Source organism: Polyodon spathula, chromosome 8 (assembly GCF_017654505.1).
Source record: "Polyodon spathula isolate WHYD16114869_AA chromosome 8, ASM1765450v1, whole genome shotgun sequence".
Classification (NCBI taxonomy): domain Eukaryota; kingdom Metazoa; phylum Chordata; class Actinopteri; order Acipenseriformes; family Polyodontidae; genus Polyodon; species Polyodon spathula.
In genome coordinates, this window is record NC_054541.1 from 44,363,901 (window position 1) to 44,389,985 (window position 26,085).

General features: G+C 37.4%; 1 protein-coding gene across 4 annotated transcripts in view; it reads right to left on the reverse strand.

Annotated features, from left to right (window-relative positions):
* Nucleotides 1-3,531: 3,531 nt before the first annotated feature.
* The window catches only part of LOC121320009 (tetraspanin-11-like), a 43,623-nt gene continuing 21,069 nt past the window's right edge, over nucleotides 3,532-26,085 (reverse strand). The window contains exons 5-10 of one of the 4 annotated variants that reach the window (XR_005950782.1): nucleotides 25,244-25,348; nucleotides 21,014-21,172; nucleotides 19,581-19,667; nucleotides 12,284-12,364; nucleotides 9,054-9,892; nucleotides 4,023-4,102 (exon numbers count right to left, since the gene is read on the reverse strand). Coding sequence is in view for 2 of the 4 variants with exons in the window: in XM_041258103.1 (XP_041114037.1) it covers nucleotides 4,019-4,102; nucleotides 19,581-19,667; nucleotides 21,014-21,172; nucleotides 25,244-25,348 (435 nt within the window). In the remaining 2 variants the exon portion in view is untranslated. Of the gene's footprint in view, nucleotides 4,103-7,975; nucleotides 9,893-12,283; nucleotides 12,365-19,580; nucleotides 19,668-21,013; nucleotides 21,173-25,243; nucleotides 25,349-26,085 lie in introns of those variants that run through there. The other 3 variants (XR_005950783.1, XM_041258105.1, XM_041258103.1) reach the window with 3 other exon arrangements.

Here is a 26,085-nt window from a genome sequence, read left to right on the forward strand (position 1 = left end):
ATCTTGTTTACCCCTAGTCTTCAAATCGCATAGGGAAGTGTGGCAAAGTGCCCGCCCCTGTGTGTATTTTCTGTTATATGTTGTGTGTTAATGTTGGTGTATAGTCATTGGTACACAGGATATAAACGGGTCTGTGTAACACAAGTGTTTAAAATGTATATTTGTATTTTGTCACGAGGATTGCACAGCACTTCACGTGCAAGTAAAATGTAATAATATGTGAGCACAGAGAATTGCACTTTATTAATTCACTTGCAGTTGTACCTCGACTCCAGTTGAATGATTGATTCGCAATCGAGTCTCGGTACAGCGGCATAAAAGCTGCATGTTTTCACCCATTGGGGTTGTGTGTTCGGTGAGTGGAGAACGGGATTGGAGACGGAGGTAATAATTGTGATAATAATTGTAATAGTAGTTAAATATCTGCTCACCGTGTTGTTTGTCTGTTTATTTTGGCCTCACATGCCGTGTGCTGCTTTTGTTACAACCTTTTTATTTACTTTTCTGTTCACTCATTAAATGCTGAGCGAAACCATTCGTTCGGCTCCACCAAACTCCACCTCTCTCTGTCGTTTATTTCCGGGTTCCTGTTTCTGGTCTGATGTCCCCCACTCCGGTCGTCTTTGTGACAGGAAGCGATGCACTTTCACCCCGAGAGCCCTATTTTCAAGGAAGCGTAAAGATGAATAAACGAATTGTAATGGTGTAAGCCTAGCAAGACATACTCAATAGAACTGCTCCTTCAGCATCTAAGCTGCATCTTGCTTTTTGTTTGTTGCTACAGTTCTGCTCCTCTCAGAAAACTTCTAATGTGCCTTTGCACGAAGGCTTTGAATGGCAAATCCACTTTGCAAATGTTCTGTGAAGGTCATATAATCAGTTATCAACTGGCATACTTACAGGTCAATGGTCCAGAAACTTGCAAGATAATTATCTAGTGCCGAAAGACTGCATCACCCCACCCAAAAACGAAAGTACCTATACTGCACTTATATTCAGTATTTTCATTGACTTATAATCACAACAGCACCCTTGCATTTACCTGAAGTTATGGACTGGTTTGACAATTATTAAACTTTTCTTCAATTTTCATGTTATAATTGTCCACAGTGTCCTATGGACATTAAAAGAAACAACTAGATTTCTATAGCAGGTGGGTAATTCAGTGGAGTAGTATTTCACTTTTCCCTTTTAAAAGATGGTTAACCAATGTTTTAAAATCCATTTTGTTCCCGAAGCACTTGCATTTCATATAACATTTCTAGTGTTGAAGACCCGCTGGATGTTGTTTTTTTACACTCTATGTCAGGATACACAATGTTTAACCATGCTGAAAAACAATCTCGATGCATTAATTACAGTGACTTTATAAAATGTAGACCTATAAACAATTGCATGCAGGTTAAAGATAACTGGCAATTGGTCTGAATCGCAGAGTAGTTTAAGCAGTTTAGGCTACATCCTGCAACTGCAAGTTACAGACTATATAATCTAGTTGGTTTTCACATTGGTGATAGGCTACACCACCTCTGGTAAAAAACAATTAAATGTATGTTTGCATTAGGAGCATGTGACAGGTTGTCTGATGGCAATGCAGACAATTTAGGAGTCACACAAATTAAATGCAATTAAGTGCCAGGTGGCACTCTTTTTTACAAACAAAATACAAAATAAAGGTGAGCTTGTACTCAGGTGCATATGCTCTTTGGTGAGCATGGTTACATTCTCACATGCCAGGAATGGAGGGATAGGGCAATAGGGCACTATCCCTGCCAAACTACAGCAAAATATACACTGACAATGTGACAGGGGGACCTCACCCTGCCACACGGCATTTAGGACCGTTACACATTATTTGGGTAATTTACATACCATAACATGCACACTACACGTATTGTGAGTGATAATTTGATGTGCACGATAATGTCCAGTGGCTTATTGTGAAAGGTGGAGGTGGCTTACACTACCGAAAAACAAGCAATCAGCAGACACAGCACTCAGCAGGGGACAGGCAGAGGCAACGCAAACTAAAACTGCACACAGGGGAGTTAGAAATTCTAGTGGAGGAGGTTGTTTTAAATTATAATACCTTGTTTGGTCCAGCGTTTTATTTAACCACTCTATTATTTGTACCAATGTAATGAACCATCAAATAACATCTAAAAATGATAAAGCTTATTCACACGTAATATAACCTGTTATTTACAGTTAACTTTCACTGCTCTATATAAAAAAAAAAAACTAAAAAAAAAACTTTAATGCAAGTAATGATGATGCCATGATGCCAGACAAATAGGTTTAAGTCGTAAGACTATCAGTGATTAAAGCCTGGTTTCCAAACAAACACATTTTCACTCACTTTAAGGTGCACACTATAATTATCGCTCTTTAGTAAATATGGTGTAAATAAAGCTCATCTCATTATTCAGAGCGGGGTGCCTCGTTTAAATACATTATCATGCATTACCATACACATCACATAGTCATTCTGATTACCATAGCGTGGCACAATAAAATCAGCATGTGCCAAAATATGCCTACTATTTGGCAATAATGAATACAATTGCAATAGTAAATATGAACGTGCACACTAACTGCAAGTTATTTAGTGCTCTTTCTTTACAATATTTAGTGCTCTTTCATAAATGAGGCCCTTAGGATGAAGGCTGAGACACCTGATAGAAGACATTATCTATATCCCCAAATCAAAACTGAATGCTATTTTGATGTTTTATATACCATTGCAAACATAATTGCCTGGGCACATTAGATAAAAATAGCCCCATTTACATTCACAGTTTACAATTCTAAATGCAATTTTGCTATTTATAAAGCACACAAAGGCAGCAGGGTTGTGTCTGATTACTTTATCACCAGAGCGTGCTCTAGCTGGCATATTTCTGAACTGAATCCTAATTTCATTAAGCCGCTGATAAGGCAGTTGTTCTTCCCTACATTAAGCCATACAGTTTTCCTCCTGGAGCGTGCATAATGCAAGGAGAAGAGTTACACCATGTGGTTATGTTGTCACCCTATATTTGACCCAAAGCCAAATATTTCAAATTGCATTCTTCACATTCACCTTGCAAAACAGAGAAGCACTTGCTGTGCTACCAGTGCAAACAATAACAGATATAAAGGCTATGTGTGCTGCAGTGCGGCCTGGTATAGATCCTCTCCTATGTGCTTTAAATTCGTGCATTGTTAGTTGTATTTGTTTTTGTCATGCATCAAAAGTGAACTATGCGTGCACACACTGTATGATGCAAGTCAACACTTTTGCTAGAATTACTAGAGAAATACATGGAAACACAGGCTTTTATGTAAATGGAATATTCCAAATCTACTGATTAATCTCTTATTGAAATGACATCTCAAGCATAAAAGATGCACTTTCCTGTAATAAATCCATTTCTAATTGACTATTCTGGAGAACAGCTTTAACTGCAGAGTGCTGCCATAACCGTTGGAACAACGGTTATGGCAGTTGTCCATTTTTTGTCTAACACACGACACAACTTAAAAAAAACAACCTTTTAAGCATCTGGTTTATTAAAAGTATACAGTCCATAACTGCAGTTGATTGTGTTTCAACCTAGTCGAATAGTTGAGGTCAAAGTAGTTGAACAGGTCGACTAGACACTGCGCCAATAAAAATATTTATAAATCATGTACATGTCTAGTGCTCTATTTGAGAACGTTCTGTTCCGTACAACTATATTTTAAATCTCATTTTTAAAAACGATCTATTGTTCAAAAATGTAATTTTTTATGTTAATGGATTGCAACATCAACCTCATTCTTTACACTTATTTCACCATCACAACTTGCGAGTGAAACCAGCAAACATGATTGTCAGTGTTTTTTCAGCACTATTGTAGCTCCGGTCCTGGGATTGTAACTCAAATTCTGGACACTTATCTTCCTCAGGCCACCCACCAAGATCCAAGTTTATTCAAGCCAGCCTTAGTACAGTCACTGAGAGACCACACATGCCACTGTGACATTGTTAGACTCATCATCTTTGCTGGGCTGAAATTCCTCCACTGGCACAGGCATCCCATGTACTGGACATTCGGACATCGTCTTGAAGACATGGAGGCTTTGAAAAAAAATTATATCATAGAGGGTTTATAATACTCAATGCACAATTTAATCCACTAACCCCCCCCCCAACCCTGTACTGCTCGGGACAAGTTCATATAAACAGACATTCAAACACTGGTGAGAGATGTTAAGGGTGCAGTTCAGATTAGACAGTACTGTGGATAAATGGATGATTGATATACAGTAGTGTGCACCAGAAAGATAAATTCCACCCATTTTGATTCCTCTGGTCTTACATAAGGTCAAACAACAGCTTGAATGCCAGCCCCCTGATAGATGGTGCTACTTTTCCTGGGATTTAGGAAGTGGGGGGTCCTCTTAAATCTTTACAATATAACACACTAGAAGATACATTTCTTTTCCTTTCAGAGAAGCACAGATTAAACAGCAAACTGTTTCTGCACTGCAGATGACTGTAGTATGACTGGTAACATAAGCAATCAAAGAAGTGATAAATCTACCCATAACAGTTTGTACACGTTAGCTTACACTGTCTGGTAATTGCTTATAGAATCTACTGGAGTTAAACAGAATATAATAAGTCTTACACAATTCAAGGTTTAATGTAAAACCTGTATTGGTATAGCATGTTCTAAAACAGATCTTAATCATACCTAACAAGCAACACAATTAACATTCTATGCAGAGTTATAGACGTACATTAATTAATTTAACAATTAATGTTAAAAAAAGAAAAACATTTTTTTGTTTTTATTCCAACCAGGTTGTACTGTATTGTTCTTACAAGAAGCATTTTGTGTTTTGCTTTAAATGATCACATTACTGACTACGGCAGGTTAGGGTGGCTCTACTAACACAGCAGCTGTTGAGATAATAGTTTTCCTAATTGTGCACAAACCTGCATAGAGAACACTGTGGTCCCAAGTGAACACCTGACATCACTGTTACTCTAGTATACCCATTAGCTTCTGCAAATAATGCCATGTATAGCTGCGCTGCTCAGTAAATGTCATCATATTTTGTGCAGCGGCTGCAGAGACACACCACCTCAAACAGAATAATGAATGCTGATGTTTTTTCTAACACGAAACAGGCCCAGGGATTGACAGCATGTTTTCATTTGTTAGTGGCTAAAGTAACTACATATTAAATTGCTGATTTTGATTGTATTTATAGCTTGATTAAATGAGGTGATGTATCACTATTGCTGAAGCACCTCAATCCTGAAAATGCTAGATAAATTAAAACAAATGCTTATATACTTACTGTGTATCATGAATGTAACATCCCCTCTCCCCCACACACCAGAAAATGATAAAGAAAAGCATGCAAGAGAAATGAAATCTTTAAATCAAATAAAACCAATAAGGTGATCAAGAGAAGAAAGCAATCAAATGCCCTTATGAGATGTGTATCAACCTGTCAGTCTCAAATAACCCCATCTTGTGGATGTTTCAAAGAACACAGAAATAAAATAACTGCAAACATCTTTTTTCAATATTGAACCAAACTAAAAGCAACTACAAAAGAATACTCTCCTACAGTAGGCTCACAGGCCATTATAATTAACATAGAGTGCTATGAAGCAGGAGCACTGTACCATTAATTGAAATGGGGTAACATTCCATCTGCAGCACTCCAAATATTGGTGGAAAAAAGCTGGCATTTAATTTGAAAATTAATAGTTTAAAAATATTTGCTCCTACTTTGGATGGACATTACCTACTAGACAACTGAGGCACTTAAGAGTCCTGAGCCAAAGATGCAGACAAGACACCAACAGACAATATATAAGTGTTAATGAAAGACAAGGTCAAAAGTTTAAAGATTCTATAATGCCCTCATTAACCACGTAGAACTACTGCTTAATACCAGATTGGACATTCTGACATTTCAAACCTTTTCCAGCAGGGGTCGCTGTGTAGCTTGTATTTCATTATCACTGACCTCTAACCTGATCAATGCTGTAGGTTTTACATATAAATGAAGGAAAAATTAAATTAAAAATCGATGACTTTTCAAAGCTTCCAGAAGTTTAGTTTGTTTCTGCTTTACCCCATTAAACTTAGATCACAGCACTTTCTGGGAAAGAGGCAAGTGGTTTTTAAACAAAGAAAACCGAGAAAAAACAAACAATAAATAACATAATTCAAAGTAAACAAGGTCTGCTTCCGAGGGGATGACACACACACTTGAATCATCAAGAAACAAAGAACACAAAGGAACAACATGAAGTGTCATTCTACTGAGCTCTTCAGTTGTTTTATATATATATATATAACAACTGAAGTGTCTGTGTATGTGTGTATATACAGTGCCTTGCAAAAGTTTTCAGACTCCTGACCAATTCTATATTACTGAATTACAAATGGTACATTGTACATTGAAATTTCGTTCTGTTTGATATTTTATTTTAAAACACTGAAACTGAATCAATTATTGTAAGGTGACATTGGTTTTATGTAAAAATAAAAATAAAAAACTGAAATATCTTGCTTGCAGAAGTATTCAACCCCTGTGCTGTGGAAGCTCCCAGTTTGCACCGATGAAAGAAATGGCCCTAACGAGGACACAATTACCTTACCATTGGCCTCCACCTGTGAATCATTAAAGTTGCTGTCACATTTTCTGAATAAAAACCCCACTGTTGAAGGATCATTGGTAAGGCTGTGAATCTGAAGGAAAATGAAGAACAAAGAGCATTCTACAGAAGTTAGAGATAAAGTAATACAAATGCATAGATTAGGGAAAGGGTACAAAATAATATCCAAGTGTTTGGATATCCCAGTGAGCACAGTTGGATCAATAATCAGGAAGTGGAAGCTGCATCACACCACCCAGGCACTGACAAGAAAAGGCAGTCCCTCAAAACTCAGCGCTCAAACAAGGAGACTTGTGAGAGAAACCACAGAGAGACCAACAATCACTTTGAAGGAGCTACAGAGTTCAGTGGTTGGCAGAGGAGTAATGGTGCACCAGTCAACCATATCAAGAGCTCTGCATGACACTGGCCTGTATGTGAGGGTGGCAAGAAAGAAGCCGTTACTCAAAAAGTACCATCTGAAAGCACGTCAGGAGTTTGCCAGAAAGATGAGAGTGACCCAGCTGCGATGTGGGAAAAGGTTTTGTGGTCAGATGAGACCAAGACAGCGCTTTTTGGCCAAAACTCAAAGCGCTATGTGTGGCGCAAACCTAACACTGCCCATGCCTCAAGACACACCATCCCTACAGTGAAGTATGGTGGTGGCAGCATCATGTTGTGGGGATGCTTCTCATCAGCAGGGACTGGGCATCTTGTTACAATTGAAGGAAGAATGGATGGAGCAAAATACAGGAAAATACTGCAAGAGAATCTGCTTCTGTCCGCTAAAAAACTGAAGCTTGGGAGGAAATTCACCTTTCAACAGGACAATGATCCCAAGCACAAGGCCATAGCAACACTGGAGTGGCTCAAGAACAAAAAGGTGAATGTCCTACAGTGGCCCAGTCAAAGTCCTGATCTCAATCCCATTGAGAATCTGTGGCACTATTTGAAAATTGCGGTCCACAAGCGTCGTCCAACCAACCTGAACAACCTGGAGCAAATCTGCCAAGAAGATTGGGCCAAAATCACTGTGTGCAAAGCTGGTACATACTTACCCCAAATGACTTAAAGCTGTTATTGCAGCGAAAGGTGGCTCTACCAAATATTAATGTGTGGGAGTTCAATACTTATGCAAGCAAGATATTTCAGTTTTTTATTTTTCTTAAAAATATTTCCCAACATAAAACCAGTGTCACCTTACAATAATTGATTTTGAGTTTAAGTGTTTTAAAATAAAATATCAAACAGAACGAAGTTTCAATGTACCATTTGTAATTCAGTAATATGAGAGAATTGGTCAGGGGTCTGAATACTTTTGCAAGGCACTGTATATATACACACATACACACATACCGAAATACAATAATCCAAATCATACATTTAGCAGCAAAGTCTTACATATGAAACAATTTCAACAAACATTAAACCTCATTGGGGAGGCAATCAGCTAGTAAATTTAGGAATTGCTTAATTATGTGTATGCAAAACCATGATTGGCTTCACAATATACATTAACTTAATTACAGTACTTCTCGCTTTTTCACCTTAAAGAAATGATTATTACATTATTAGCAAGTGAGTGAGAACATAGCTCACATGTGTTTCTGAAAATAGAACTGGATTTGAATTGACGGTTGAAAGGCAACTTAACTGAATACCCACACCAACCTAACTCACTGAATCCCCACACTGATCTATCTCACTGAATCCACACATGGCTCTATCTCACTGAATCCCTACAAGGATCTATCTCACTGAATCCCCACAAGGATCTATCTCACTGAATCCCCAGGTGGATCTATCTCACTGAATCCACACATGGCTCTATCTCACTGAATCCCTACACGGCTCTATCTCACTGAATCCCCACATGGATCTTTCTCACTGAATCCCCACACTGATCTCTCACTGAATCCCCACACGGATCTATCTCACTGAATCCCCACATGGCTCTATCTCACTGAATCCCCACACAGATCTGCCTTGTCAAAGGGTGTAAATGAGGTCTGTCCCTGTGACAGCTAGGAAAATAAAACTTCAAAACTGTTTGTGGGCAGTACTCTCAGCCTTAAGTGACAAAGTACTTTCAACTCTGGAATCTGAACAGATCTGTTCAGTCTGTATGCTACATTTTAAATACCATGAAAACAAGAAAAATCAAAACCACACCATAAGAAATTGCCCCATGGCATTAAATAATAATGTCCTTGCAAACACTTGATACATGACCCCCATTTTTCAATTTTTTTTCATAAGCTGAATCATTTTAACATGAACACAAAAAAGTTGGACTTGACTTTTGCATCACATACACTATTGTGTCCTGCTGTTTCCATAATGCATAATGTTGAAGGTATGCGCCATCTTGAGATAACATACATTCTTCAAGTAAACGACTTACATGGTAGGCATAGAACTGAAGTGTCACGTATCATCCCCACTGAGCAGTGTTTAATATGTTTAATCTGACAATTCTGGAGTGAAATGGCCCTGGAAGTACAAGAAGAAGAAACTACATGAAAGTAAGGCACTCAAGCTGAAACTTTAACAGTACGCTTTAACATGTGTTTTTTTTTTTTAAACTACACAATGACATGGTACCTACATAGTGAATTTCCACAGCAAGTCAGATTTATGGAATTACTGAACTGTAGTGCCCCGAATGTGTGACAGAGGGGCACAGCTAGCACCTTAGAGTGCAGGGTGCTGGTCAGTAATTGGGACAAGCAATGGTCTATGAACCTCCTTATAGCAAGCAGTGTCAATTAGGCAATGCTGTCCTTGAACAAACTACAAAAACATAATTAGAAAATCTTAAAAGAATGTCAGACATTAGCTGCAAACAATGCCTTATAAACTTGCTTGTACAATACTGACCCGAATACAATCTGCAAGATAGCATTAAAATACATCAAGTGAGGTAAGTGGCATGTTTTCAATTCAGTGACATCTTAACATTCCCAGATGTCTTGACACTTTAATAAAAACACTTGTTTTTGTTCTTGGGAGGATGCTTTGAAACCTAAGCTTTAAAAAAAAAAAAAAATGCTCAGAAGCAACTTCTCTAGAGAAGAATGTTTCAACCCTGCAGGCACATCCTGAAATACAAAGAGTAAAGAGTGTTGCTGAGATTAAAAGCAGGCATCAGTTTATCCCTGGCTTGCGATTGTACAGGGGTCTTCAGTATGGGTCCATTTTAATTCTTCTATACAGGCAAAAAGTAAAAATCATTCCACAGATCTGTAAAATAATATGGGGAATACGTATCAGTCAAACTGAAATGAAAGCATTCAAGTATTTTATAAACAGCAGATCTTAATATCCCCACCCTTTAACCGGCTCTATCACAAACCACTTTGTATTGCACTGAGTGAGGTTAATAAGAGAGTCAATGAATTACCCAAGTAGGGAAACAGCTGTATTTAGACCCACTGCTGTTCAGATTCTTAAACAGCTGCATGTGCAGGTAAGGTCAAAAGTTTTGCATTACCCAATAGAATTAACTCATTTTGATTCATTAGGTCGAATGAAACATGCTGAATAATATTGAATTACATACCGCTTTGAAGTTTTCCATATGCTTAATGAAAAAACGAACACATTTAAAAATGTGACATTTTGAAAATCTAACATTAAATATTGTACTATTACTATGGCTTCCGGTAGACTTTTGCGATATCATTTTGTAGTTTCTTTGATTGTATGATGTTAACTAAAATATCTAAATATAGTTTTTGTTTTAAATTATGTCTCAATCCTAAAATTCTAGGTGATGCAAAACTTTACAGATGTACATACAGGGGGTCTTCATAATCAAGCAATAATAATAAAATGTTACAAATATTTGTATACGATTTGAGAGCTTACCAGACTTCAGATGAAGGCATTTCAAAATGTTTATAGGAGTATATAATAAAAGTTTGGTGAAGATGCAAAATTATATTGTTCTCATTAAAAACCAACATAAAACTTTTAACATTCATTCGGTCATCTTTCTGTTTCTACTGAAATAATGATAATAGCTAAGCTCTGAGAAGCCGTTCACAATGATTTTGCATTTGTCTGGGCATTTGAAGTACAGAAAATAATTACATTTTCTGAGAATACAAAACTTTTAAGAGTATTTTTCTTTTTTTTTGCTGGTATCATGAAGCTCAATTACCTCTGAGATGATGTCTTTGCTTCAAAAAGACCACTCTTGAGAAACACATCTAAAGTAAGTATCTATTTTTGCACTGAAGTCTGACTTTGTCTTTACAAATCGAGGTTATTGAGTTTAAAACACTTACTACAACTGTCTCCTGTGCTGTATATCCATGCAAAGTCTTTCAAAATAATTGTGAGCATCCAACTCTTTCAAACAATGAGCATGTCTACACTGTAAACACAAAAACAGCAGCAATTTCACTGGATTGGCTATTTGATTTCTGTTTGTTACACTGCCCTGTTTTTTCAGCTGACAAAAAGGTATCCTTTTTACTCCAGACCTGATCCAGAACATATAAAACGAAAGCCTCAAAACAATCCCCTTAATATTAAAAAATATTGTGCAGGGATATACACACAGCACAGGAAACAGCAAAGTAAAAAGTTTGTTCTACTTTGTTAACATAAGGACACCCAGATTAGTCAAGAATATAAAGTAACTGAGGAGACTAGTGTAAAATGCTTCAGTCTCTGTTAAACAATGGACCCTGTGGTCACTGGATAGAATCCTAGAAAAGTTGAACTCGACCCACTCTCAGGCTTCGCCAACATTTACAGAGCAGAATGTCCACAAAAATCTAATCTAATAGATCTGATCAAGATTTGGTACTAGTTTTTGGAACATGCCCAGTACTTCTCTGAAATGACCCTGCTCCATTCTTACACTGAATGCTGGAATGTATGTAATAAGATCTGACAGGGTGTCCGTATACGTCGAATATACAGACGCCTTGGGGTGTTGTTCGGCATGAGACGAGCATATTATTCATTGTTATGATACTACTAAGAACATATTTATAATTACTGGATATACTTTTATGCTAGTGGTAAAGATTAAGATTTATTAGCACAGAACATTAAGAGAAGTGGTCAGTAAAATGGTCTCCTCACAATTTAGGCCACTTTTTTAAAGTCATGATTTGCTACCTCTGACAGCGGTATAAAAGCACCTTTCAAAATTTAAATTAATTTTTGTTGACTGAAGTGGAATGTTGAAACCTGGGAAGGTGTTGTCAACCTTTAGTTTGACATTTCCTAAGTTTTAGTAAACCGGTACAATGACTAACTTGCACCAGTGATTCTTCAATGCATTTGCAAAGTGACGATGATAATATTATGAAATACCGCTCTGCTTATGTAAAAAATGCATCTGTTTAGTTCAGTAGTTAAAAATTTCTAGTGGCTGATATACACAAACACAAATCTTTTCAGCCATGCATTATTCAGCATGTATCAGAAGCATATCTCTATTCACATTTTTAATTGAAAGCAGTTTGCATTTCACACTTTATTCTTAAATATAAGCTGCAAAGCCAGCTAGGCTCACAATGTCATTCGCCTAATTGAGCTGCAGCAGACTGGAAACAGCACGTACAGCCAAGACAAGCGACATGCACTGCAGATCAGAATGAGAGAGAGGCTAACCAATCACATGTCAGAGAACTCTTCTTCCTCTTCTTTATAGAGCAGATAGATAAAACAGGCAGTCAGGGCTGCTCCCGCCAGCTAGCACAGGACAAGTAAAACTAGTTTAGTGTGCACACAGGCAGACAAGGGGTACTTCGCTGTTAAAAGAGAAATACATATTACAAAAACAGACTGTGGAAATGGCCTCTACTTTCTGTAACTCCACAGGAAGCTCTCCAAATGTCATTAGCTAACCTTTTTGAATTAAGTCTGCAATCATTTTGCACCTGCTTCTTTATCAGTTAACTAGTGAGCTGCATACCTTGGAATCCCCCACCTACGGAGGGCGTGCTCAGGATACATTGTTACTCCATTCATTTGCCATTCATTCAACAACAAACCCAAGCAGGACATTTTTGGATGACACAGGGTGCACATTAAACAAGAAACACACCTGTCTCCCCTTGGTAGTTCATTTAGTTGTTAAAACTTGGATCAAAACAATTATGTCCACTTGATTTTGATTTCCAGGGTGACTTCTGTAATTATTCCATGGCCCCTTAAACCAGAACCCTTTGAGACATTTACAGTTTAATCTTACGATTTACCAAAGCTTATTGATAAATGCAGGTATATCATCGAAGAATGTATTTATTCCTGTATATAAAAACAGTCAATTTATTTATACATTTATTTCTGCATACACATTTTCCTTTAAGAAAAAAACATTGATATCGAACAATATATTTAGCCTTGGCAGGATACAATGTTTATCGGTAAACGTTGATAAACGTCGATTTCACCTCGCACTCACAGACTGACGAAAAAATATTTCCATCGTTAATAATCGAAATTCATAGAAAGAGTAGTAAGAAAAACGATGGTTGAAAACGTATTAAGAGTTCATTGATGTGTATAAAATGCAATGGAGGAGGTACAGCATTTACATCTCTGGCTAGAGTAGCCTGCTCCAGGGAGGAGCTGTGAATAATTATTTATGCTGCGCATTATTCAAGTGTACGGTACGGTGCATTGGGGTTAGGGTTTGATTTTGCTTGCTTGACGTTGCTTGGTAAATATCAACATTTACCAATAACTCGTAACATCCCCCAGCATTTTACAGTAAGAGATATAGCGAATAGAAATGCATGACAGCTAAGATTTATGGAATTACTTGTTGGATACAACCACTTCAAGAGGTTTTCTATGTATTTCATTAAGCTCACGCTGAAGATATCTGCTCTGCATAAGTTGTTGTAAGGTGGCAGGGGGAAGGTCAGATTCCTCCCTGCCTAAAAACATGTGCAAATGCAAGTTTTGTTTAATTTAATTGCTTTTGTTTAATTTGTTTGTTTAATTGTATTATTTGTTAACTGTTAACTATACCCTGCACCTGGAGGTAATTGTAAATTAGAACCAGGTGCAGGGTATTTAAAGAGTGCAGCCAGTTTTTGTTAAAAGTGTGTGATGTTTTGTTTGGCAGGTAAACAGCGTAGCTGTCCTGCGTGTTAGTCAGGGAGCTGCCAGTGTTTAGGGAGTGCTCGGTGAGAGCTAGGTTTTTGTTTCATTTATTTGTATTTTGAATAAAACTGCGCATAAGCGCTAAAAATCAGTTTTTTTTATTTCTGGGGCACGTTTTTAAAGGGACACAAACCCAAATTACGGCCAGCCTGTTCACACTGTCTTGAAAAACATTTTCTTTTTTTGCTTCCTGAGCATTTCCAATTGTAATTTATAACCTCCATCTGTTCCATTTAGTTTACAATTACCATCATTTTTGAACACTGCAGTTTTTAAATATACTAAACAGACTACAGGAGCTAGAATGGAATAACAAGCAACAAACATTTTAAGATTTAATAAAGCTTAGAGGAAGATAGATGTTGATCATTACTAAACCGGACCGTTTATATAAAAAAAGACATTCTTACAGCTCTTCAAAAACAGACCTACCCTTTGTCCGAGATTTCTCCTCACAAAGTAACATGATACAGTCATAAAATCATGTTTTCATAAAACCAAATGGAATAAGCATAACATTCTTTAAGCCTTGCGATTTATTAAGTCATTGCTCGGGGTATAGATAGACATAATGTAGAACTGTTAATGCCATAGACTCCTGACTGTCTGTCCACTATATAAAGACCTGTACCTAACATTGCGTTCAGTCACCTTTTACCCTGATCACAGTCTTGACATGATGTGGCATAGACTCCACAAGGTGCTGGAACGTGTCACGAGGGATGTTAATCTATTCAGTCTAATAATATGTCATCCAGCTTGTTCAGGATTGAGATAAAGAATACATTGTTCACCACAAACAATTAGACTGAGACATGGGGATTGTAGTGATCATGGAAGATGTGAAATGTCTCTGTCATGCTCCTCGGACATGTATGTACTTGCTCTGTATTCTTTCTGTGATCAGATTTAGCAGGATCCTGACAGCTCAAATTCCTCGCTCCTGGGTAGTTTAATAATATACCCAATCAAGGGGCGCTCTTAACCCCAGGGTGCAGGACAAGTTTTCAACCCTGTCATTAGTGTGCATGACAAAAACCCTGGTGAATTCTCTAACGTATTTCATTCAGGATTATTTGTCTTCTGAAACTGTATATACAAGTCATGAAACCCCTCCATATCCCATCTGAAATTTCACGACAAAAGTGTCTTCTTTTACATTGTATCAATATTTGAATTGTTTTTTTGTTTGTTTGTTTTTACCCATTAGGGGGCCAAACGTTTTATGGCATCAAATAGGTTTGGGGATCTGCACGCTCCTGCAAACAGGAAAAAAAGACACCAAATAGACAAACGAGCAACAACACATATTTTGCGAATGGGAATAATAAATCAAAAGAGAGGCAAAGCAAGCTCTGTAAATCCACTTACCTGAATTTACAACAAAACAGCACCAGCACAGCTGGCTGCACTGAGGAATTCTGAACAGCTTACACTGCAGATCACTGTGAACTTGACAAAGACTTAAGGACAACCACCACACACCTACCCCTGGGCCACCCAGAATTCACAAAACAAAACAAGCTATTAAAACTAAAACATCAGTCCAAAAAAAAAACCCCAAAACCTAAAAACAACAAAGCAAGAGTCTTAATAGCAGAATATTTCTAACACAGGGCAACACATCTAATAAATGAACACCTGCCAAATGAAGGCATATGAATTCCTGGAAACACTTTTTTTTTTTTTTTTTTTTTCATTGCGCTAACCTTATGTGTGAGTTGTCTGACTGAATCACCCTTGGTAGTCGGTTTCTTCATCTGGAACTAGTATGCCAATTTTAGGACAAAACAATAAATATAATTGTTGCACCAAAATCAATTTTAGTACCGCACCACTGCTTTGGTATTGTGTAATTCATATTTAAATCGACCGGTACAGTGTAAGGTTTTTCATGTAAAACCAGGGTTTTACCAGAAAACAATTACAAGATCACAGTGGCATTGTTTTGCTTGATATAGTAAAGCAGATTTAACTCAGTATGAAATGTTGCTCAACTACTGACCACTGCTAAAGTTAATGCCAATCCAGAGAGTTATTTTATCCATATTAAATAACCATCTACACCCATCCCCAATCATAACAAGCTACAAGGCTTTTTTTTTTTTACTCCTTTTTCACTTAAGCAGCACACATTGCCTTTCTTTCCATATACAATCATACTGTATTACACTTCCAAACTATATTTATTAAGATTACGAAAGAAAGACCAATAGCGAGTCATTGTGAAATGCTCCAGAAGAATAAACACAAACACATGTAACACTTTATTATAAGTTGTTTATTAATCTAAGTACCCACTGGTTACCAAGATTTAACGCATCTTTCAGTGAAATCAAGCCCATATTTACATTAGAAATCCAGCTAATGGGTAATGTCATTAACCAGGTGATTGAGAATTGTACGGACAAGTAAAAAGAAATAAATACTGAGATTTACCAATTACAGAGTTTACACAGACTGGTGGGCTTTCACCTTAACAAGATCCTACAACTCTTTACAGTATACAATTTTGGCTCTGCAATGTATGAACATTAGCTAGCTATTGTATACATGTACTGTGCACACAGTACTACTCAAACCACCAAAAAGTTCTTTAACTGCCTAGATTATGAAGAAATGCAAACATTTCTTGTTTAAAACATTACAAACTTTATAAATATATGCAGTAAACCTTTTTTTTTTTTTTTTTTTTTTTTTTTTGCGTTTTATTATTCGCAACTAAGGAAACGAATTGGGAAGGAATAAAATTTAGGTGCGAAATTGCCAGATTAAGTCGTGTACTAGTCAACTATTTTTGGAGCTCTTCTGACTTAGAGATATTTACTGTTCATAATTTAGTAATTCCTATATCTAATGTATTTCTTTTTTAATGTATCAATTATTTGTTGGAAATCTGGTAGAAATTGGGATTACAACCATTTTCCTGCTGATCTCTAAGCAAACACTAAAGCAAAAGAACTGCATTGATCATTGAAATAAGAGCTCAAATAACACCTTTTCACAAGAGCTTTTCTGTAATATTCCTTTGACTACAGCTTTCTTTGTGAAGAGCCTTATTTCAATACAATTTTACGTTTGCTTTAGTGGTTGCTTAGTTATTATTTTCAAAGTTAAACTGAAAACAACATTTAGCTATATTGGTTTACATAATTTACCATTGGTATTTAATCTCAAAATATTGGAAATGTTTCAGTAGTTTGAATAAGTATTCAGTTAACTTGTTTTATAGAAATTTCAGGAAAAAACTTAATTCAGCATTTCAAAATATGGGTGGTGTTGGTGAGGGATTTAAGTGACTACAGTATGCTGAAAGGGACTGTTAACTAACTCACCTGGCACCATCTGCAAGCTAATGAAGTAGTTATTGTAAGTGCAGGAAGATGCAGTGGGGGAGTTTGAGAACAACACAAAACAGCACAGCACTGGACTTGATCTTGTGTTTGATGGAGCTGGGGGTGCTGGGATACTAGCAGGAGAGAAACATGCACAGTGGCTATTTTCTGCCTTTAGTCTTTGCTAAATATTTGTGTGGGGCCACTTTATTAACTACACAATCATTCCGGGCCATAGGGCGACACTCTAAATCGCTTTTATTCCCCAGCTATTTAAAACGACACGGTTTTCACACTTTCCTTTTATAATCTTGACTCAAACTGTTCTTTTAGCGGTCATGTTGAGTAGCTCACAAATGTTCAGCTTTGTAGGCAGGTGGTTGCTGCTGTGGTAAGCTGGGAGGATTTGCAAACTAAGCATAAGAGTAAGTTTACAGTTTACTTGTGGATAGCAGGTGAGCAACATTAGCCCAGCAGCCCTGCTTATGAGTCAATGGTAAATATTTGCCAGCTAAGCTAAGTGCTGCTTTCCGTTACCTTCCTGCCCTCAGTTTGCACTCTTATTGTCTCCTGTTGAACACTGTTGTACTGTTCCTACCCTGTAAAAAGAGGAGGCCCAATTGCATCTAGCATGACATTTCCTGTTTATACAAGGCACATATGAAGTGAGAAATTATTTTTAAAAAAATAAATACATAAATAGCAATAATATCTGCTCGTTTGAACTTTAAACACTTTCATGAAAGGAAAACAAAAGGTGAATTATTATTCTGATGTAAATTAACTAAACAAATACATGATTGATTTTGTTACCTCTGGTTTCAGAGAGACCTTGGTCTTATTTTATACAGTTTACACCCGGCTTTACCAGCTATGGTGAGAGTTATCTAACATTTTTTTTTTCCTCACAGCCCAGATGGTATTTGCAGGGAGAGAGGCTCAGACACAGTTAAATGCCCTAATGCTCACTTTATTCACAAAATTAACACCGACAAAACACTAAACAAAACAAACAACACAAGGGCCAAAACAAAAGGGTTTACCGTACAGTGCCAAACACAAACACGGACATCCACCTCTATCAGCAACATTAATTCTCTAATTCTTTACACCAGTGAACATGCATTCTATACACCTGTAATCATCTAATCATGTATTCAATTGTCAGCTCCAGCCACATTCCCATGTGTTTTGGCACAGAGAAATTTAACCCCCTCCCTGCAAACCCAATAATCCCCACACCAACACACACTGGCAGAGCTTCCACCCTGCCACACTACTATGTTTACAAAATGAATAATACATGACTGCAAGTGAGATACAAGACAATTTCTCACTCCAGGGCTTCTGGTGATGTCAAGGATCCAAAGGAACAAAGTCTGAGTCTGATTTATAAACGTCAGCAAAAAACCCAGACATTAACCCCTTGTGGGCCTTATGAATGTACAGTATCATGTTGCTGTAAGCTGCCGTCTCCAATATTTATTAACTCTACCTAATAAGAAACCAGGTTGTGTTTTTATTACCAGGTAACTGAAAATCTTATTTACAATGGTTACCTCAGGGGTAGGGCGGGCAATAGAGAATCAGTCTGGGTAAAGGGAATTTAGGCAGGGCTAAATGTCTATTGGGAATTCAGTTGCAAAATTCATGGGCAGTACTGTAGTTCAGTGGTGATAGTTAACTTGGTATAGTGATTTGGTTTGATTTCATTCAAAATGATTGTATTATGCAGGGAACTGGCTAATATTTGTGTATGTTTAACTTATTACTTGAAGTGAATTGGTTCTGATTTACTGTAAAAAGTCTTTTTTTTTAATGCACTTCCTCCAATCACATTCGAATAGACTGGATCTGATACGAACCATCTGGTGAGAAACATCCTTGACTTAAATAAATAATTGGAGCAGCAGGGGCATGCAGGATACATTGTGAATGACTTGTCTTTTCTGTCACAATTAAGGCAAGGGCCAATCGTCTGCATTTTAGTTAAAGTGAAGTATATTTGCTTATTTAGTTTTTTTCTAGGTTTGATGAGACGTTTGACATTTTGTTTCACTTGTTTTTCTTTATAATTGATCACATGACTACATGTTCCCATGGCAATGGCATATTCCTCATTAACTCTTTACGTCCTTATTTCCGTGTCCAGGCTACATAAATTCTGGTCTGGCTAATTTCCTTCTATCCTGAGGGTTTTCTTCAAGAACTATTCTGGTTTAACATGTGCACCTTATTTCCTTGCCAATTGCTTTCCAATACACAGCAGTAACAAAGTACATGAAGTTTAATATCTTGAAACAACTGTTACAGTACCAGCAGTAAATACTTACAGTGTTACAATCTGCCTTTAAGCCTAGAAGTCCTTTAACCATCATGTTTTACTACCCCCCATCTGTGACCCACAATGTTCAACATTTCCAACAAAACATTTATGTCAGGGTTACTATCAGACTCACCTGGAGACAAGCTACTCCGATCCCCACAGCCCCAATAATGAGAAGGTGATCTGCTAGAAATTGTTCCAGTTTGGTTATACAGCCCCCCTGCAAGGAACAGTGCCACATTACCAAAAAAAAAAAAAAAAAAAAAAACAACCTTTAAGACAGTTTATACAATCCTGTAGACTATAATCTTCGGCCGTTTTAAAAACCAACAGAAACCAGATTTACATACTGGGTTAATGGCACCTGACAGACATTTTGAAGCAAGTTGTATACATCCAAAAATTTTAAAAAGATAACTTTTGCTTTGTTGCTAACTAGTTCCTTCAGCAGTTTATGACAGCTGTTGTTGACGGACAGCACCAATCCAAAAACAAATATAAAAGTTGTGCTTCATTATTAAACAATGTCAATATGTGAATATCATAAATAGGCAAGCAGGATTAATCACTTAAAACTCATAGCAAAACGTAATGAGAAAATTGTTTTGCTCATCCAGCTACTGTTGCTATCCTGATTTAGCAAAGATACAGAGACAGTAAATTCACTGGGATTTCAACAGATGCAGTGGATTTCATTGAGAAAGCATTCTAATTAGTAAAACCATTTGTCTGACATCATACATACTACAAGAAAGGAGCATCTGCATTCCTACATCATTTAGAGATTGTTCAGTGGTGATCTGAGATGTGCACATTGCACAGAACATTGAGGGTTCACTTTGTACAGCTCAAGACTTATATAATGCATTTGACGCCATCTGGGCAAGTCTTACATTTTACTGCCTTGCAGGTATGGCTTGAAAAGAGCAGTCAAAGAACTGAAGTTCCAAGAACTGGTGAACTACAAGAGACAACTTCTGCTGATGGCTTAGTTCTGTCAGACACTCATGAGCACAGTCCAATAGATAACGTTATTACAGCCCATCCCCTGGCATTCACAGCGAAATAAAAAATCCAAACCATACAGATTTATTATATATACGGCTTAAGTTTTTTTTTTTTTTTTTTTTTTTTTTACCAGATCAGAAAGCCAATTTCGCCTGCTCTATGCCACGACACATTGATTGTGCTTTATTCCCAATGTCAGTACTGTGGACTAGGTTACCTGCTTTAAAAAAGCACCAGTCGTTATTCCCTTCTTTGCCATTAAAAAATGACAATGGACCTAGTAACGGTTGGTTAGGGACAGAAAAAATATACTGCAGTTTCCAGTTCTGTTTTATGGTGCTTGAATGCATTCTGAGATTCTGAGTAATGGGTTGTTCCTACAAATCTGAGCTATTATCATAATGTCAAGAAAGTCCCATATAATCATGCCTTTGCATCCAAGATTTTTTCTTTCTGAGAGAAACTTGAGCAGAAACCACTGTCAAGGTCTCCTGTGCACACTTTCCCCTGGGCCTCTCCTCCAAATCACTGTCAGACACACATCAGCGACTAACTTACCTCCACCTTGTAGATGTTTGATGGATGGTCTCTTTGTCCACACTGAAGTGTTATTGTTTTGCAGCAGCTGTCAGGCACCACTCGATCACCAGCCTCCTGTGAGCTGATGTAAACGCTGTACTGCCAGTCAGACAGATGGTTGCTGCCACAGCATTTGAACTAGAGTAGAAGAGTAAGAACAACCATTAAATAAAGGAATAAACTGGAAGTGGAAGTCAAAATCAAGAGAACAGCACTGCAAAAACACAGCTGTTGAAAAATCCAACAGACTAATTGAATTAGTGATGAATGTAGAGCTCTTAAAATATTGATCTGCTGGCAGGATTGGAGACTGGAGGACTCGTTTCAAAGGGCAGTAAGGCTACAGACACTAAAGCTTTACCAGGTTGGGAGGAAGTTATTTGTGTGCAAAGCTCCCTGGTAATATAGACACACCTGCTTTACCTAGCTGAAAAACAATACAATTTCTGATCCCCAACGCATTATCCGTGTGTCCACATACAGGATGCATGTTTAAAAGGTTCTGTCTGTTAGCCATATAGCTCAAGACAGCACAGTCAAAGCACGCACAAATGCACTGCCTTTAAGACACTCCGACCATTATAGCAGATTAAAAAATAAATAAACAAAAAAAAAACCATACCAGGCTTTTAGCTACATCCATTAGATATAATGGAGCACTTGACAAACAAGTTTGAAAAGCTTTCACCAGGTTACCAGTGTAGAACACAGCTTTATTCTCAATGACAATGCATACTTTATAGATCTGGCTTGATTTGAGATAATAGAAGGCATTTGATAAGGGTTCACTCTTCTTTTTATGTAGCAGTGCTGGGACAAATATCAGAATATTCGAACAAATATTTCACATGTTGTGACAGAGAGCGAATGAATCCTAGTCAACAATCTCCCTCTCGATCTGTGAGGGTGCTGTATAACAGGAACAGAGTGCCTCATACTGGTTGGTCTGACAGTTCATTCCAGGGTCAGTCGGAAGGGGCCGGAGTCACAATGCTTGAAGTCACCGCCCTAAAGCAGTACGCGGTGTGTCATTCGTGGATTGGAGGAGACGTGACTGGACTAGCTATCGCTGGGGGCGTGACTAAGGGTATAATTGGGGATGTGACGATGTAATCTGTTCCTTTGACGCGGTTACGAGATTTGACCAAAAAGGAAACAGAAGTAATTAATTGTTGTGAGTGTTTTGTGCTAATTGTTTGTCATTTGTAAGCACTAGCAGAGAGCTGTCGCTACAAGCCAGCATTAAACCCGGACTACACTACAACACTGTTTCACAAACTGTTTATCTTCCACTACACCTGCACAAGAGCAATCACTATCGGGAGAAGTGACCGCATCTGTGTTGTGTGTTAATTATTAGTGTCTTACTGTTTCAGGACTGAAACCCTGGCTTTGCAAGGAACGATATACATTGCTGTGTAGCGCCCGTGCTTATTATTTAAGTGTTGTTGACACACAACCCAGATTATGCGCGTGCAAACATAGTGATCTCTATGGAACGCCATCTGGGTCAAAAATGTTTTGTGCTGTTTTAGAGCGAGTCAGAATCTCATGGGACAAAAAAACGGCAAGCACGTCATTTGAAAAGTTTCGCTTAAACAGTGCCCAACTTGCTGGAAATGTTGTGTAGTGATTTTTATAGATTATATATATATTTTTGTTGCGACTTTCTGTTATGTGGAATGTAATAAACGATAACCAAAATGGTGGGCTTTTTTCCCCCTTCGTTTTACAACGCCATTTCCACATTTATTTTATTTGAAGTTTGCTTGTTCAGCTACAAAAAGGCACAAGTAAACCTTGTGTTATTACTTTATGAAAACAGCCACTGTTTATGGCAAACAATCAGCAAGAAATGAAAACTTCATGTACTATTTATTTCTGGAACAAACAAAACAACATTTAACTTGAACTGCTAATTGGCATCTTTGTTTTGTAGTTAATTCACTGGGGTAAAGTAAGGCCTACACAACGTATTGTTCTTTACTCCTGGGATGTTTTTTTACTTTAACGTGTTACATATTGTAACATCTTTCTGTAAAATAAAGGTACATACACGGGGGCCAAGCCAACCCACGCCACGCCACACCACACCACGCCCCCCGCCGCTATGCTGTATTGAGCAAAATAATGGGTTTTATTACTTTTTGAAAACAAACAAATATCCAAACAAATATTTAAATTATGAACGAATACTCGAACATGGAAATCCTGTGTTAGTCCCAGTACTAATATACAGTATACATAGTTAGTCTTACAATTAAGAAAAAAATAACAGGCACTCAATAAGATGAGCTCTATAGTAATGGTAAAATAAATGCATTATTACATTTAGACAAACGTTTCCATAAGAAGCCCTTTGCGTCAATTTTATTATATACAAAATTATATTTATTAAAATTTAAAAAATGTAAACATTTTACAAATGTATGCACAACAAGTGTCGCCCATGAAAAATATGCTTTCTTTCTGAGTAACAGCTGTTTCATCTTGGGAACTGCTTAAAAAACACACTCACACACACAAAGTATAAACATTTGAAATGATTACATTCCCCCGTTTACAAATTTTAGAAGCGCTATATGTGAGTTATATAAGATACTTGCCGTTTACATGTGTATTATAAGTGACAACCTACAGGAATACTGACCAGTTACTCTGGAAGCTGTCAGTAAGTATCTACAACTTTTTGCTTGCAGATTTAGATTTTTGAAAGGAAAAGCAATCCAGTAGTGTGCTTTGTTGAAAAGTTCAACATTTTCAAATCAGATGCAATAGTAAAATACATTAGCATGTAAACGAGTGCACACTACCAAGCTCACCATTGTGTTACAATTAAATGGTCGCGACAAACTTTCAAAGGCAAGGTTTGTTTTTTCTGATCAATTCCTACAAACCAGCGAGTCTTGTAGTTTCCTCACCGCTACAGCGATATCAATCACTCTTGAATAAAATGCTCCTAATCTCAATTAGCAGATTCGTCTTAAAACTGGCGAGTACAATATTAACTATGATGAGTCCTTATAAAAATGGAACTTATACATTACAATGCAGTATGGATATATAATACACTAATAAAAAATAAAATATTAGACAAGGACATTGTGTATACATTGAATATGCCATTTTGACAAACCAGTAAGCAAATGGATGCAAATGACAATATATCCCACATTCATTACACTGCAGCTGAAACTACAATATATTTACTTGTTTGCAAAGCCTTTAAAATGTGCAAATGCAAGGTAGTTTGCATCGTCAGTGGTGTTTTCAAATAACAAGTGAGCACCCACTTCAGCACTGTTCCAGGGACAGTATTTGTCTTAAAAGCAATTATGTCTGACAACAACAACAACAACATTATTAATAAAAACACATGTACTGTACAGCCTTGAATTATTAAACCCAATTCAATACATTCCTCATAAAATGTTTACTCATTGCCAGAATGAAATAAGTAAACAAAAAATGTATGTAAATGCATAAAAGGAATAAAATAAATCTTATTTTAAAACAAGACACATTTATCCATGTGGTTCTCATCTCCAGTCTTGGTTTGTGTTTCAGCCAGTTGAGACAGGGGTGAGCCCCCTTAGCTATCTAAAGCACATGTGCTGCACCTTAAACTCTTGTGAGGACAATAAGATCGCCTTTTTATTTTGTTAAAAAAAAACAAAAAAAAAAGAACATGGTGAGGCTAAAATATGTTTTATTAATTATGACCAGATTCAACCTCTTTTTCTGTTGCCTGCCAGGCAAAAATAATGTTTGTGTTCCTGCTGTGTAGTACTATAAACTGCATTTTTTTTTCAGAAATTGTTTTACAATCACACATCTTCAAATTGTTAATATTATTCAACACGGCAACAACATATCGGCTCGGACAGGAAACTGGAAATCTGTACCAGATGGAAGGCCCATGCTGAGTAGATCACTGGAAAACCTCTGAGCCATTGCATTTACCCTGCATAGCTGTGTTTTAAACCAGCCTCCATTATACGGGGCTGGCTAGCCTATGTCACAAGATTTTAATTTCCCAACAAGGGTTGGTTCCACACATCCGAACCAGGCCGGGGCTAAGACAGGCTGGCCTGGTACAGCATCATAGAGCCTGGTACAGCTTCCATGGTAGACCCCTGGCCCGGGCATGGGATGGTTAATGGGTTTCCAGTCTCAGTAAAAGGATAAAAACACAGAGGTCTCTCTTACATCCTGCTGAAGTCTGTCAACGGCATGTGTGATGTGACTCTTTCCTGGCTGTGCGTAGTTTTCAGTCATGGTGTGGTTGAGATGCTGCTTCAGTTCCTCACTCAGCTGTGCAGTGCACCAAATAGAAGGAAAAAGAAAACAAATGTAAATGAGGCGTCTCCTTCGGAGCCCTTTATGACACGTGGTGGTAGTCTTAGAACAGGGGTAGGCCACTCGGGTCCCGGAGTGCTGTTACATAGCAGCTTTAATAAGTATAATTACATGTTAAGTGGACCTGCTCAGGGTAGAAGTTGGTTCAATTTAAAAAGGACATGGTTGGAACAAAGACCTGGGCTGGAAGGGCCAATGCACCTACCCCTGTCCTAAAATGATCTTATATGTAACCACCCCCCACCCCCCACCACCCATGAAAGCCAAGTCATTATTATTTGGCCCTGTAGACTGAATGAAATGCTCAAGTCTGTGTGGTTTATTCAATTTATCTGCCACAGTTTAGTTCACTAAAATATGTCAAGACTATGTGCTAAACTCCATTTTTATTATTTAAAACTTATAAGAAGAAACATTGTAAAAGCGTCAAAACAAATGTTTGTCTACTTAACATAGACATCTGTTTGATCAACCTAATCACGTCTTGAGTATCACTCCTCTGGATAGTACTGGAGGATTTTACAGCTCTGGAGAATCAACCTTGATTGTATCAACTGCATATATGTTCAAATTAAGTGATCAATGCCAAATAGATGGATTCCTTGGTACTGCAAAATGCTCTAATATGCAGCTGTGGCTTACCTCGATCAATGCAACCCATTAGTTGGTTTTATATTTTATATATACATATA